Genomic DNA, 14,136 nt, shown 5'->3' with positions numbered 1-14,136 from the left:
CTTCCCATAACTTCCTGGCTGCTGAGGAGAAACTGTTCCTCATCTAAAAGCAATGCATTTTTGGCAAATGTCCTTCAGGCGCTGATATAAGCTACAGACTGCTTTCAAAAGCCAAGATTTTTTTTCCACAAAATTTTAAGTCTGACTGGAAATATGTTTCAGGATGAAATATGACAAAGCTCTCTTGGAGAGGAAATGATGAGGATGTTTTTGCGGTGGTCAAATTTCGCAACTACTTCATACTTCCTCGTTGCAGGCGCGGCTTGGTAGGGCAGAATCCACTTAGGGAATATCACAGTCCACAGTCAAGCGAGTCAGAATGATGATGACATTTCCGGTCTTTAACAGTTTAAAAATTAAACATTGAATCATATTAGAAAATTTGTTTGAACGGGCAGTGTCATTCTCATTTTTAAAGCACAAAAACGACACGAATTATTTGTTTTGTAATAATAGCGAAATGAATATTGGTCCAGACAGATAGATGTACCTTTATTTAGCAAACAGGATTGATAAGATAATAATGGCACGATAATGGCAGGATTTAAGGATATTAATTTCCACAGTGTTTATTTTTTCATTATTGAAATTTCGCTTATAATTTATCCAGATCTCCCGTCGATACAGTACCATACAACTGTAAAAATGTAAATCTCTCTGTAGCTCTGATGACCTTAAAAAAATAAATAAAAAAAATCACCCTTTAGACACGAGACCGCTGGCCTGGAATGCTTTTATTGTGAAGGGTTAGTGACTTCCTGTTTTTTTTGACGTAAAGTCTGGTTGTCTTAAAGGAATGAGGGAATTCAGTGCCAGTGTAAACTCATTGATAGAGCTATTCAGTCGCTGTCAGGTGAGTGGAACTTCACTAGCATACGTATCTCTGAGGGACTCAAATTTGTTAAAGAAGTTGTTAAAGATTTTTTAATGCATTTTATTGGTTCCGGAGAACTTTCAGCTATTGGTCCATGTTAATGACTCCTATCCAAACAGTTCGAGTTAATACAAATGATTCTAACTGTAGTAGTATCATGGTTTTCATTAGGATTTATGTCATATAGTAATGTGAAATTTACAGTAACGTAGTCCTATATAAGCCTCCATGACCGTTTTGCACTGATAATAACTATTACTTTTGTGTATTTGACACATGTAATGTAGTTGTTACTCTATATGTATTTTGTGTAGTTTTGGTGGGCTGAACGCTCCCATGGTTACTCCACATGTTACAACGCGTTGTTTCTTGTCCGCTTTAGATTGTATCGTTATCCTCGCAAATTCTTGTTGGCTTTTACATGCCGTAACTGCGTATATTAGGTAATACCACCTTTTAAAATGAGGCATTTACACCTGAAGATAAGGAAGTGCTTAATCAAGAGCCTCAAAAAGAAAAAGAAAAAAAGCAGCTGATACTTTCCTCCTTCCTCAGTTCTCCAGCTGTGCCTCAGATTAAGTAAGCTAAAATGTTTACAGTATCCAGTGGAGAATCTCGGCTGAATATGAGAATCCAGTGGTACAGCTCCCTGTCTGGTAAATCTCAACATTCCTTCTCTGCTTTTTCTTGCAGAGCTCCTGCTGGTTCTCCAGAATGTTTTCTTCGAGAAAACTGTCTTATAGGTAGCATTTATTCACAGCAGACCATAAAGTGGAAATGGTCAGTTTGACTGCCTTGTTGACAGTATGGATATGGATGCAATCACAAACTGCTTCGGGGCAGCACACATGTCCTTCTACACCTCAGAGGTCCGTAGATTTCACTGTAAAATATTCCCTCCCCCACTTCCAAACCCAAAATCCAATACAGAACATTGCAGTGAACCCGGATAATGAACAAGTTTACATTGGATATCAGAATGCGGTAGTGGGAGTCAACAGTTCTATGAATAAAATATGGGAGTTGAAAACTGGACCTATAGGCAGTCCTGATTGTGAAACCTGTCTGGCATGCGATGTAGAAGTTAAACCTGAGGACCCAGTGGATACAGACAACGAGATTCTGCTTTTGGATCCTGCTCTAAATATAGTTCCATACTTGTACATTTGTGGAAGTACTCGGTATGGGATCTGTTACTTTACTAACATTACCCTTGAAGTTCCTAGACCTCAATGTTTATACACAAAAGAAAGGAACTCTCCAACCTACTGTCCTGACTGTGTGGCCAGCCCATTTGGTACCAAGGCCACGATCGCTGAAGATGGGCAGATATCATACTTCTTTGTTGCAGCCTCTGTCAATGACAGAATAACGCAGACGTACCCAAGGAGGTCATTATCAGTGCTGAGGCCACTTTCAACTGAAGATGGTTTTGACATGGTCACAAACGTGACAGTGCTTCCTGGACTACGTGACTCTTACAGCATTAACTACATCTACAGTTTCTCTGCCGAGGATTATGTCTACTTTCTTTCCTTGCAGAGGGAAAAGCCCTCCAAGAGCGATTCAGCTTTTCAGACTCGTCTGGGACGACTGTCTATTTCTAATCCAGAGATGTGGATGTACAGAGAGCTTATTTTGGAGTGCCGGTACGAGCCAAAGCGCAGGAGAAGACGGAGAGGGGTTTTCAAGGACACTGTTTATAATGGATTACAGGCAGCATATTTCGGACAAATTGGGAAGGATTTGGCTGATGAGCTGAGGGTAGCTGAGGGAGAAAACATATTGTATGGGGTGTTTGCGGAGGTAAACAAGCATGGCCAGCCTCAGAAGAACTCAGCCCTCTGTGCCTTTCCTTTAGCTAAAATAAACCAAGCAATCGAGGCTGGTGCGGAGGCCTGCTGTAAGTCAAGTACAGAGCAGCTATCCAGAGGTCTCTGCCACTTCCAGCCATGTGAGAACTGCCCACATGAAGTGAGTAACTCTTTTTTTTATGCTCGAGCGTCGTCAGAATGTCACTATATGCCCATACAGGAAGTGGTCTGTCCAGACAAACATTGTGTAATTAAGTCATTTGTGATGAGAGCAAAGTGATTTACAGTATTATTATTTTCTTGAGCAACAAAGGATTCAAAGTGAAACTAAAGTTAGTCCATAAATCTTGAAAATTAAAATGATGTATGCCTGCGGTAAATCTGATGAAGGTGAGTGTGTGAGCGAGAGAGAGAACAGGGAGGGGTGGATGAGTCAGTGGTGTGACCTGCATGTTGCCACACCATTACTCTGTTCTGTTTCAGTCACTGCTCAGTAAGTTTCAGTCTTTCTCAATGAAAAGGTGTGAACTGTTTGTAGTACAAGGCTTTGGTATAAAAACAGTTTCAGTTTCTTTCATTTTAAAACAAATAACTGAGAGGACACAAACTGCCTCAGGGCAGCACACATGTCCTTCCAGTCCTAGCAGGTTAGTGGATTTCACTGTGGAATATTTCCTCCCCCACTTCCAAATACACAAACCAATACAGAAGAGAAAGGTACCGGACGGTAAAGGCAGGTTCAGTCTTAAAAGAATATGCACACCTCTCTCTTGAAACACCTTGAATGCAGCTATGGTTCCTCACGTCAAAATAAAATAAAGGTGTGGTCTTTCATTTTATGGCGCTCAGTCTGTGTCCTTTGAGCTCCCACAGGCATGTACACCTACGGGAATGTGTGCCAAGAAACACAGGTTATAAATTGTGCTGATAAAAATGTGGAATTTCAAGGGGAGGGTCAGTGTTGGACTGTACTCATCACTGTTTGAGTAGGAAATAGGATGAATATGAAAGAAGTGAGGGGCAAGGAGGAAAAATATCACTCAGTCAAAAAATATTAGTTAAAAGAGTCATGAAGCTGTCTTTAGAATCCCAGATTCTTACTTATTGAATCTGGTGTGTTCAATACAGTGAACTGTATTTCCATTTAAGCATTAAAGGCTGAGAAGCTCAAATGGTGTGAAAATTGGACATTGAAGTGAGAACTCAAATCTGGGCATGCTGGAGCAGGTCAGCTTAATTACTTCACCAGTCTTGCAAATCCTGCTTTTTTCCTGGATGCTGACCTTTTTTTAAACCAGTCTAACTCATGTTTTGCACGCCCACCGTGCAAATGTTTAGTTTCGGCAGAAGACAGAAACTACTCTGAGAAACAGTCACCAAGTCAACAGACCTGAGGTCACTGCTGTTTTATGACTTTCCACTTACGGCTTGTTACCATGACTGGAGGAAACTACAGCACTTCCTCTATAAATGAATAAAATTACGAATTTTTTTCTATCCCTTTTTCTTGTCACATAAACACGTAGTCATGTATGAAGTTCAGCTGAAGTTGAAACTCCTTGAGCTGCCCATGTGTAAATGTGTTTTTTCTGCTTGTACAGAACTCTGATAACAGATGCACTGATAAGCCCACTCTGGTGTCAAAGCCACACTACAGAGTCGATCTCTTCAACAGCGAGATGAGAAATGTACTGTTTACTTCAGTTCTGGTGAACACGATTGGGACTCATACGGTGGGCCATTTTGGCACGTCGGATGGCAGGATACTCCAGGTAACAACGTGGTGTTGGGCTGGAGAGTAAAGTTTGAATGCATTATACTGAAGTACTGAATGTAGATGTTTTTGCTATGATTTCCATGAATCCTCGCGACATTACCTCTCTGTTTCACATGTTTAGATGATTCTGAGTCTCTATAACCGTATTATTTTTGCCAACTATTCACTGGGAGAGACTGCAGTGTCGAGGAATGCAGCTGAGTACTCTGAGGATTCACTTCTCTTTGTGGTTGGAAATAAGGTAACACTCGTAATACCTGCCACAGGTACTGCTTATCTCTTGATGAATTTTCTCTTGTATGTCTTTTATAACACCCCTCATCTTACTCTCTCCCCAATCAAGATGTTCAGGGTGCCCTCTACAGGACCAGGGTGTGCACATTTTAAGACGTGCCCCATGTGTTTGAACGCTCCGTCTTTCATGAACTGTGGCTGGTGTTCGGGAATCTGCTCAAGGCAGGAGGAGTGTAGCTCACAGTGGAACAAAAAGTCTTGCGGACCTATCATAACAGAGGTAGATCTGCCACTCTGTGTAACTCTGTGATAAGCCATTGCATGGTTAAACAAAATGAGTCATAAAGTTCCTCCAGTCACACTGATTATACATACACATAATTAGCTACGGATTTATGGTGGTAATTTTATTTTTCCAGTTTTTTCCTAAAATGGCCCCCGCTGGTGGTGTGACTGAAGTGACGCTGTGCGGTTCAGAATTTCAGTCTAGTGTGCGACTGGCCATCATCAGCGGCAAATCCCACATCGTTACTGTGGGCTCAGGGACCGTGTGTGATGTCCTGCCTGAAAAGAGCAATAGTAACAGGTGAGTAGTTCAATCCCACATGTGGTCCATTTCCTTATGTTGGAAGTGCTGCTCAATGTGCTGCTCAGACTTAATTAAAAAATGATGGTATTGAGTTTTGTTACTGGTTATATAACTGAAGTGTTAATTCAGACATATAAACTTCTGTTCTTATCATCTGAGTGACATCTTTGGTCAAATTATTGTGCAAAAGGATAATTTGTTTTGCACAATTAAAAACAGATTGAAGCTGCTTTCAGCTTCTCCCTTATTCACAAAGGGACGGGTAGCTCTATATTTTTTGATTGAGCAGATTTTCCTGATTAACTACAATGTAGAGCTTGAAGAACTGAACATTATGTGTTAAGATAGAGAAATTAATGTATTTGGCAATTAGACCCTATGACCCATCATGAATCCCAGCAGTGAAAGGATTTAGGACAGGACCCCCCGGAGTCTAGATGCTGGTGGTGGTGAAATGAAGACTGGGGCTTGGATGGAGCTCTCACTGAGGTGTCTGTGAGGTGGGGGTGGGGAGGAGGTGGCTTGCGTGAATGAGAGTCTGAAAGGGATAAGGATGGAGAGCACAGATTTAAACCAGGCAAAGTGGGGGCTGATTGGTTCAGAGGAGGCAGGGGAAAAAGATTATTGGACGAGAATAACAATAACAGCGTTGAGACTGACAGCGTAGTGATGTCAAGAACAGAAAAGCAACACCCAGGAAAGCAGGCAGATGAGCGATTACAGTTTGTCCTTATTGAATTTAGTTGACCTCTTGGGTCTCAGAATACAGGCTTATTTTTTTTCCTAGAGTTTCCAAAAGTAGAATAGAAGGTAGAGCCTTGAGCTATTAGGCCCGTCTCCTGTGGAATCAGCTCTAGTTTGGGTTCACGAGGCAGACTTCCTCTGTACTTATAAGATTAGATATAACAGTTTTCCTAAATGAAGCTTTTCATAGCTTTAATCAGGGCTGATCCTCGACCATAATCTTGTATGCTGCTATATGCCAGGCTGCTAGGGGAGTTCTCATAATGCGCTGAGCACTTAACCTTGACAACCCGATTTTCAGTCGCCACTCGTAAATAAGACGCTCTTGCATGTCATTAACTTTTATCTTCTCTCTCACATGATTTGTCTTTTGTTGTTGTTTGTCGTCCCTTTATGGGAAACATCTGATGGCTCACATTCTCTCACAGAACTAACAGACATGTCATTCCTTGTGTCTCTAATACAGACTAGTGTGCAAAATCAAGGAAGAAACACCAAACCAGGGCCTCAACATCACTGTGGAAGTGCATGAGGGAGAAGTGGAGGGCATTTATTCAGTTGAAGGCACAGCTCAGATTTCTGGCTTGTCATTTGTGGTGAGATCAGTTTTTAAATGGCACCACCCATTCTGTTTTCTAATTATCATAAATAATTTCTGTAATGCATTTCGGAACCACAATGTGATTTTACTTTGTGTGTTTCTAATTAGACACCCAGCATAACAGAAATCAAGCCTGATTACGGGCCCATGTTTGGAGGAACAGCGGTTACATTAACAGGCAGATATCTTAACACAGGAGTAACAAGAAATGTCCAAATTGGAGATAAAAACTGCACCATTCAAAAGTGAGTAACATAGACGCTACGACACATTGGTTTTGCTGTGCATTTAAGCAGGAAGTCTTAGTTACGTACAGTTGGTTATTTGAATTTCTATTGCTTTCAGTGTTTCTGAAGGAAACGGGAATTTGTCTTCAATCGTCTGCCACACAGAAGCCGCTGAAGCTGTTGGGGAACTACCTGTGAAAGTCATTATTGACAGCCTTCAAGTGACTGACGCTAAGATGTTTTCCTACAAGAATAATCCTGTTATAAACTCTGTGTTGCCGAATTGCAGTTTCCAAAGGTATGAACTAAACTGGTCTAACTAATAGGTTTACCACCAAGTTCCGCATCAAAACTAGCAGGTATGCTCATTTATATTGCCTTACAGAGGCTCCGAGCTGGTGATAGAAGGTCAGAATCTTGATGTCGCTAACAAAATTGTGGTTGAGTACACTCGCTCCAGTGAGCGTTTTCAACAGGTAAGTCAAGTTTTGCAAAACTTTACTGGGATTTTTACTAATGCATTTACATTAGTCAGTTAATTAATTTTAACTTGATTGCAAACAGCATATTATTTTTTTGTTTTACCTCAGGTTTGCAATGGCACAAGAAACGCCACACACATGGAGTGCTGGGCTCCTGCTTTTCCAGAACGAATTCCAGATACCATTTTTAAAACTGGAGCGCTTTCTATTCACATAGATGGGAAAAATGACGTCTGGAAAAGAAACTTTTCCTACTACCCTAATGCCCAAGTCATTCCCTTTGAAAATGATGACAGTATATTACTTTTAAAACCAGGAGAGACCGAGGTTTCACTGCATGTATGTTCACACACTCATCCGCAGTTTTTCCCACTCTGTCATTTGTTTGGCTGTTTGTACAAAAACCTCAGGAACAGTAGTTGCATTCTTCAACATAGTATTCTTCACAAGACAACAATTACTACTTGTGTTTCAATATTTAAATCCTCTTTCAATTTGTAACAGCATAAAAAATTGGATGCAGTACAAACATGTATGAAGATCACAATGACCATTGGTGATGCGGTTTGCAAAGCACAGGTTTTGCAAAATGAGCTGACCTGCAGGGTTCCTAAAGGGCTGGTTGTTCCCAGCGACGGGCTGCCTGTTAGGGTAAGAATCATCTGTTTAAGCCATCCTAAATCACTTATGGAGACTCATATTTAAGTTAATGTATTTAACAAGAGGGATCATATTTTCCACTGCTGCAGGTGTTTGTGAACCATGAAGTTTATGATGTGGGTACAGTGCTCTTTGATGACAGCTTCAACCAAAATGCGATTGTAGGCATTGTCCTGGGCATCATTGCCGCACTGGTAGTAGGAGCTGCCCTTGCATTAATTGTGATGATTCATTTAAGGAAAAAAAAGAGAGGTGAGAATGACTTTGCTATTTCGTGATGCATTTCAATAAACTGACATACTTTACTAAGCAATCTTGCAACAAATTTTAATCACTGGAACTCAGTTTTTTACATGCATCTCTCAGTCGTTCTTAGCTGACCTTCGGTTGCTAACTGGTGCTTCACACATTATCCTCAGTGGATTCTTCCTTTCACCTGTTTCCAGTGACATTCACAATTTAGTAAAAAAAATGTAATTTTATATATAAAAAGCCCTACATGACCAAGCTCATGATATAAGGTTTTAGCTCATCCACTGATATCGTATTTTAGCAGGTGGCATGAAGGATCTTGTAACTGTGTATTCTAAAAACTGCTATAAAAATGCTATTATTTCAAATTTCTAGGCACACCTTCAGAATGTATTTTGTCCGGTCTATCTCTATGATTTTTCTTTGTTGATTGATTTTGATTTATTGAATTTACCCCCCCCTCCCAGCCACCCTAGAGAATCGTTTATCAAGGATGATGTCACATAATCTACGCCCGAGCAACAATAATCCTTCTTCTCCAACAGATGACTACAGACAAGGTGAGAGATTCAAGTCATGAACTGATTCAGTTTAAAGTGACAAAGAAGAACTTGACTAATAAAGTTATTTAGGAACATTATTATTATTTAGGAACATTATCAACTTCAGCATAGATAATCATTTTAAATTTTTTTTATCTCAGTCTGTTAAATACATCCATGCTTTTCATTCTTTGCCTTTACTCAGATTTTATCAGTTGATTTGTTTTTATTTCTTTACCTGTTTGTGTTTTTCTCTAATGCATTACAATAGATCTTTACTATCAAACTTCAGGTTCAGCAGGACTGGCTTTCCAGGGATTATTGTACAGTGCCAGCTCTGATCATCTGTCTGTTCCTTTGATGTCACGAGACAATATCTCAATGGTTAGCCTGAATTCCAATCTTCTTGAAGAGGTCAAAGATGTGCTAATCCCACCTGAGATGCTCTCAGTTGAGGATAGTCAGATTATTGGCAAAGGTGAACCTCAGTATTGTACAATTGTTATTACTAGTCTGCCAATTTAGCACAGAATTCCTATAAGGCATTTTTTCTTCTAATATAGGTCACTTTGGGACAGTTTATCATGGATACCTGTTAGACAGCAACAAGAAAGAAATCCACTGTGCTATTAAATCACTGAACAGTAAGTGAATATCAGCTTATTTTATAAAAGAAATTGGTGTTTTGTGAGCTGCTGGCTGGTATATTAAAGTATTTTATCAAATGTGTTTTATTAACAGGGATAACAGATTTCGGGGAAGTAGACCAGTTCCTCAGAGAGGGGATCATTATGAAAGGCTTTAACCACCCTAACATACTGTCACTGCTGGGTATCATGCTGCCCAAAGAAGGGCTCCCCCTGGTGGTTCTGCCGTATATGAAGCATGGAGATCTGCGCCATTTCATCCGTTCTGAGAACAGGGTAAATTAAACTGTGGCGACTGTGAAGATGCTCTATTCACGTCATTACAAGTTTTAGCATTTCAGAACATGTCATTAGCTCTCTCCTTTTTTGTTTTTACAAACTCTTGTCCTTCACAGAATCCAACAGTGAAAGACTTGATTGGGTTTGGTCTTCAGGTTGCCAGGGGAATGGAGTACTTAGCCCAAAAGAAATTTGTTCACAGAGACCTGGCTGCGCGTAACTGCATGTGAGTGTGACTCATGCACTGATTACTGGCCTTGATATGAAAGACTTTGTCTGACTACAAGAGCCTTAGTTGGCCATAAGGGGAAATAATTCTGCAGTTTTAGCCGTTTTAAATTTGTGAACACATTGTTGTAGTCAGTTGTATATAGCAAAAGTAAAAAAATGTTCATGACAAAGCTGGGAATAAACTCATCAGCTTTCAGGCATCTTTTTAAATTATTAGTTATTTTATGCAATGTTAAAAAAAAGTATTAGATAAAGTGACAAATGTACAGTAACATGATTTTGAAAAAAAAATCATTTTCATTTTAGATTCTTTTTTTTAACCGAGTTAAGGATAAAAACGATTAAAAAAATAACGATAAAAACACGCTATAAACCCTGAAAACCATAAATTTCACACCCGAGCCTCAACTCTCGCGGCCCGGTACCAAACGACTCACGGACCGGCCTGGGGGTTGGGGACCACTGGTTTAAACACATAGATTACTCAACGTGTATAAGCTTACACCATTAGATCTCATCATAGAGAACATGATTGATATTCACTGACACTCGTTGTACACGTGCTAGTCTACATGTTAGAAATGTAAAGTAGAAATATGTTATTGGAACTAAAAAATCCATTCTTAAGATGTTTTGTCTTGACAGGCTGGATGAAAACTTCACAGTAAAGGTGGCTGACTTTGGTATGGCAAGGGACGTCTACGACAAGGAGTACTACAGCATTCAAGATGAGAAAAGGGTGAAGCTCCCAGTAAAGTGGATGGCCATCGAAAGCCTGCAAACACAGAAGTTCACAACCAAGTCTGATGTTGTAAGTGTGCCAAATTAATCAAGCCAGTGAAGATCATTTTAAATCAATCAATCAATCAATATACATATAATATATATTCTTTATCTGTTTCACAGTGGTCATATGGCATCTTACTGTGGGAGCTGTTAACCAGAGGTGCTAGCCCGTATCCAGCGGTGGACCCCTATGACATCACGCAGTACTTGTTGAAGGGACGTCGGCTTCTGCAGCCACAGTATTGCCCAGACACCCTGTAAGAATGAGCACCCTTTAACTATCCCGTAGCATATGGGCATTATTATGTAATTTTAATGTCTTTAGTGGCCTCAATTCCACCCTGCAGACCTCTAAATAGCAGGGATTTAATCCTATGTTACTTTGTATTTGAGAAAAAAAACCAATACCCGTTATTCAGTAGTGTCTTCACCTGCTTACTCTTTTACTTACTCAGCTTTTCATTCAATAATTTGCGCAATTATTCATTCCACAGCTATGTAATCATGCTGGCGTGTTGGGACCCGGAGCCCGAGTGTAGACCTACCTTCCATACCTTGGCTACCGAAGTACAGCGCATCCTGTCCAATCTGAAAGGAGAGCACTACATCAGTTTGAAGGTTACTTACGTCAACTTAGACCAGCCAAGGCCTTACTCTTCCCTTGTTGGAAATGAAGCCACGACCTCAGACTTGGACACAGACACTAATGCTGCCAGCTGAAGGTGCAATGACATAAACCTCTTTGGCAGGATCATGCAGAGTTGGAAAACATACAAGAGAAAAGGACAGCTTTCCTCACCATATAAATTTTTTATGTGTATAAACCCGAGCACGCTGAACATTTCACTACTGATTTATTTGACACTGTAGGCATTATAAACTCTAACTGGAGTGAAAAAAAACCCCACTGGAAGATTCATACTGGTTACTACATTTTTTTTGTGGCAAAATAGAAAAAGCATGCTGACTTATTTTCTATAACACAAGCGTGAATGAGACAAAATGAATGTAAAATAGAGCCTTGTTCTTAGACTTGCAGAACAGGGTTAAGTGGTACGTACATGGTGTTATTCACACATATAGTACGTGTCTCTAAATGTCTCTAAATCAGTACCTTAAACTTTGGGGACGTGTGAAGAGTGACTTGTGCTCAGGGGTTAACAGTTTTCATTTTTGCACCACAATTGTCTTGCCATATGGGCTAACTTAAATTGTTTTATTTAGGTCTGTAGCATGTTGATTTAAAAAGAGTACATGTGAACATCTTACATCACACATATAAAATAACTCAGTCTACACAAATGTGGAGCCGCTGATACAAAAAACGTTCTGGGCCCAGAGTTATGAAAGTGAGCTTTCTGTGCTGTGTAGAAACACATCCATGCCTGTAATTATCACTAGAGGGCAACAAATGCCTTATTCTGAAGAAAACTTGAGTTGCTGGTGCAGTGATGTTCTGCACTAGAGCAGTTGTCTCCACACAAAGGTGCCGCACCATCGGTACAACTATATTTAACTAAACCTCAGAGAACCAGATTCACAGTTTCACTGAGTGAATGTAACACATTACGGTCTTTTCATTTCAACCAGCATAATGTAACCTGCAAAGCATTTTGATGAATATCTGTGCCTTTTGCTTTTAATTAAAATAATCTCCACAGTACATAGGACATTCGAAGGTCATTTATTATATGGGCAATGATTTTAATCTGCAATGTGGTTTCAAACTGATTTTATTTTAGTTTATTTTCACGGACTAGCTTTTCACCAAGAGCAATGAATTCGGTTCAAAGATGAGTTTTGTTATTGCTCCATTTATTTATTTATTAATCAAAGACTGATCTGATCTTTTCAGTAGCTTCCACAGTCAAGCGGGGTTTTATACAAAATGCTTGATTCCATATAATCTTCTCCAAAAAGACTTATTGTGAATAAACAGTATGAAAAAAACCTTCAGCAGATGGGCAAACAGGAACATTCCAGCTTTTTAAAAAATCAATTTAAAATTTTATTCAGAGCACCGCAGCAAGTACAAAAGTTCTTCATGAAAGTGGATCGTCAAAGCCAAAGATGAAAATGATGCTGAGTGCATTGACACAGGTCTGAAGCAGTGCAGCGCTTGTTCTCTGCCAGGTAGATGAGAGGAAAAACACAAAACTGTTTGAGGTCTGAATAATGTTAGCTCAACCAGAGTGAAAACTGCATGCCTCTACCTAATCTGTGTATCTAGCATTTGTAATACTCTCTATGAATAATTTATGGATCTAAAAAAAGATTTTCTTTTTCCATCCCTTGCCTTTAGGTACTGTAAAGGTGGTAGCAATAATGACAAGCTCTGGTTACACTCAGGTCCAGGTTTTGGGAAAAAAAAATCTAATGAGCTGGCCTAAAGACTAAAGAGAATCTGGATTTTTTTTCCTATGAACATTGTGTAAGATGCCTTTATTTAAGTCATGTTGAAGCATGCATAGGATGTCTTTTGTTTGTATGTTACTAATGACCTACAGGAATTTTAAAAAATGTTTTTGCTATCAACCTTTTTTATTCAGATCATTTCAAAAAAGTATTTTTAGACAGTATGTGATGAGCAGGAGCTCATGCAGTAAGCACTCTAAGCTTCAACTCAATGAACCTAAAGCAGTAAAAAGACAGAGCACACAGCTTAACTGTTCCTCAGACTCAGAGTTAAGTTTTTCTAGACAAGCGCTATAAACCATCAGTCTTTGTTTGTGACATAGCATGGATTTTAAATAAAAAATGAAATCAATTTTGGGAATAAAGAATGGGTTTTTTTTACATTGATTTTCTTATGATATGGAAATCAGAGTGATTTTTTTTTTCTCCTGTGACAATATTTCTCTTTGCGTTTTGATTTCAGCAGACATGCTGAGCAACTGTCAGGTTTGGCACTACAAAAAGACACTATAAATGTGAAGTATGTTGTAAAAAGTGAAAGTAAATGTGCTCGGCCAACTATGTGTGAATAAACAGATCTCTTAATGGACTTCAGTTGAAGCTACAGTTGACTCATTTGTTGCTTACTGAAACTAAAGAAACTGATGCCCGGCACTACCACTAGGACATCTACATAGCTTAAAATGGGTTGCCCTGTGATCTGTTACTGAATTTTGTGTAATTGGTGGCCTTGCAGAAGGATTTTAAATAAAATGCTCCTAATATTTCCGAGATTGATGTCGATGTTCCTCAAACACATAATCCCATAATCCAAATTATGCAGCGTGAATGTATTTTTTGTAGAACGTACCCATGTTTTTTTTCACACACATACACGCACACACACGAACAAAGCAATCTAATAAATTTCTGACTTTTTAAATGAGATATACTAAACATCGGGGAAATGTCTGCTTCCATGACGTGATGACTGATGTTGAAA

General features: G+C 39.4%; 1 protein-coding gene across 2 annotated transcripts; it reads left to right on the top strand.

Moving 5' to 3' along the window:
- Positions 1-772: 772 nt before the first annotated feature.
- LOC116334194 (macrophage-stimulating protein receptor-like) lies at positions 773-13,758 on the top strand. 2 transcript variants are annotated; one of them, XM_031757545.2, is made up of 21 exons: positions 773-853; positions 1,568-2,848; positions 4,290-4,460; positions 4,587-4,706; positions 4,809-4,979; positions 5,119-5,285; positions 6,499-6,628; positions 6,742-6,878; positions 6,979-7,158; positions 7,246-7,336; positions 7,451-7,681; positions 7,847-7,993; positions 8,092-8,254; positions 8,722-8,814; positions 9,089-9,274; positions 9,360-9,440; positions 9,538-9,719; positions 9,839-9,948; positions 10,599-10,764; positions 10,860-10,996; positions 11,234-13,758. In XM_031757545.2, the coding sequence occupies exons 2-21, from the start codon at positions 1,652-1,654 to the stop codon at positions 11,457-11,459; spliced, it is 4,086 nt and encodes a 1,361-aa protein (XP_031613405.1). In that variant the 5' UTR covers positions 773-853; positions 1,568-1,651; the 3' UTR covers positions 11,460-13,758. The 2 variants fall into 2 exon arrangements, with proteins under 2 accessions (XP_031613405.1, XP_031613404.1); XM_031757544.2 differs by having other exon boundaries at positions 9,068-9,274.
- The last annotated feature ends 378 nt before the right edge of the window (positions 13,759-14,136 follow it).

Source organism: Oreochromis aureus, linkage group 5, assembly GCF_013358895.1.
Source record: "Oreochromis aureus strain Israel breed Guangdong linkage group 5, ZZ_aureus, whole genome shotgun sequence".
Taxonomy (NCBI): domain Eukaryota; kingdom Metazoa; phylum Chordata; class Actinopteri; order Cichliformes; family Cichlidae; genus Oreochromis; species Oreochromis aureus.
The sequence above is the reverse complement of the archived record's forward strand: the minus strand, read 5'-3'. Positions and strand labels throughout refer to the sequence as shown.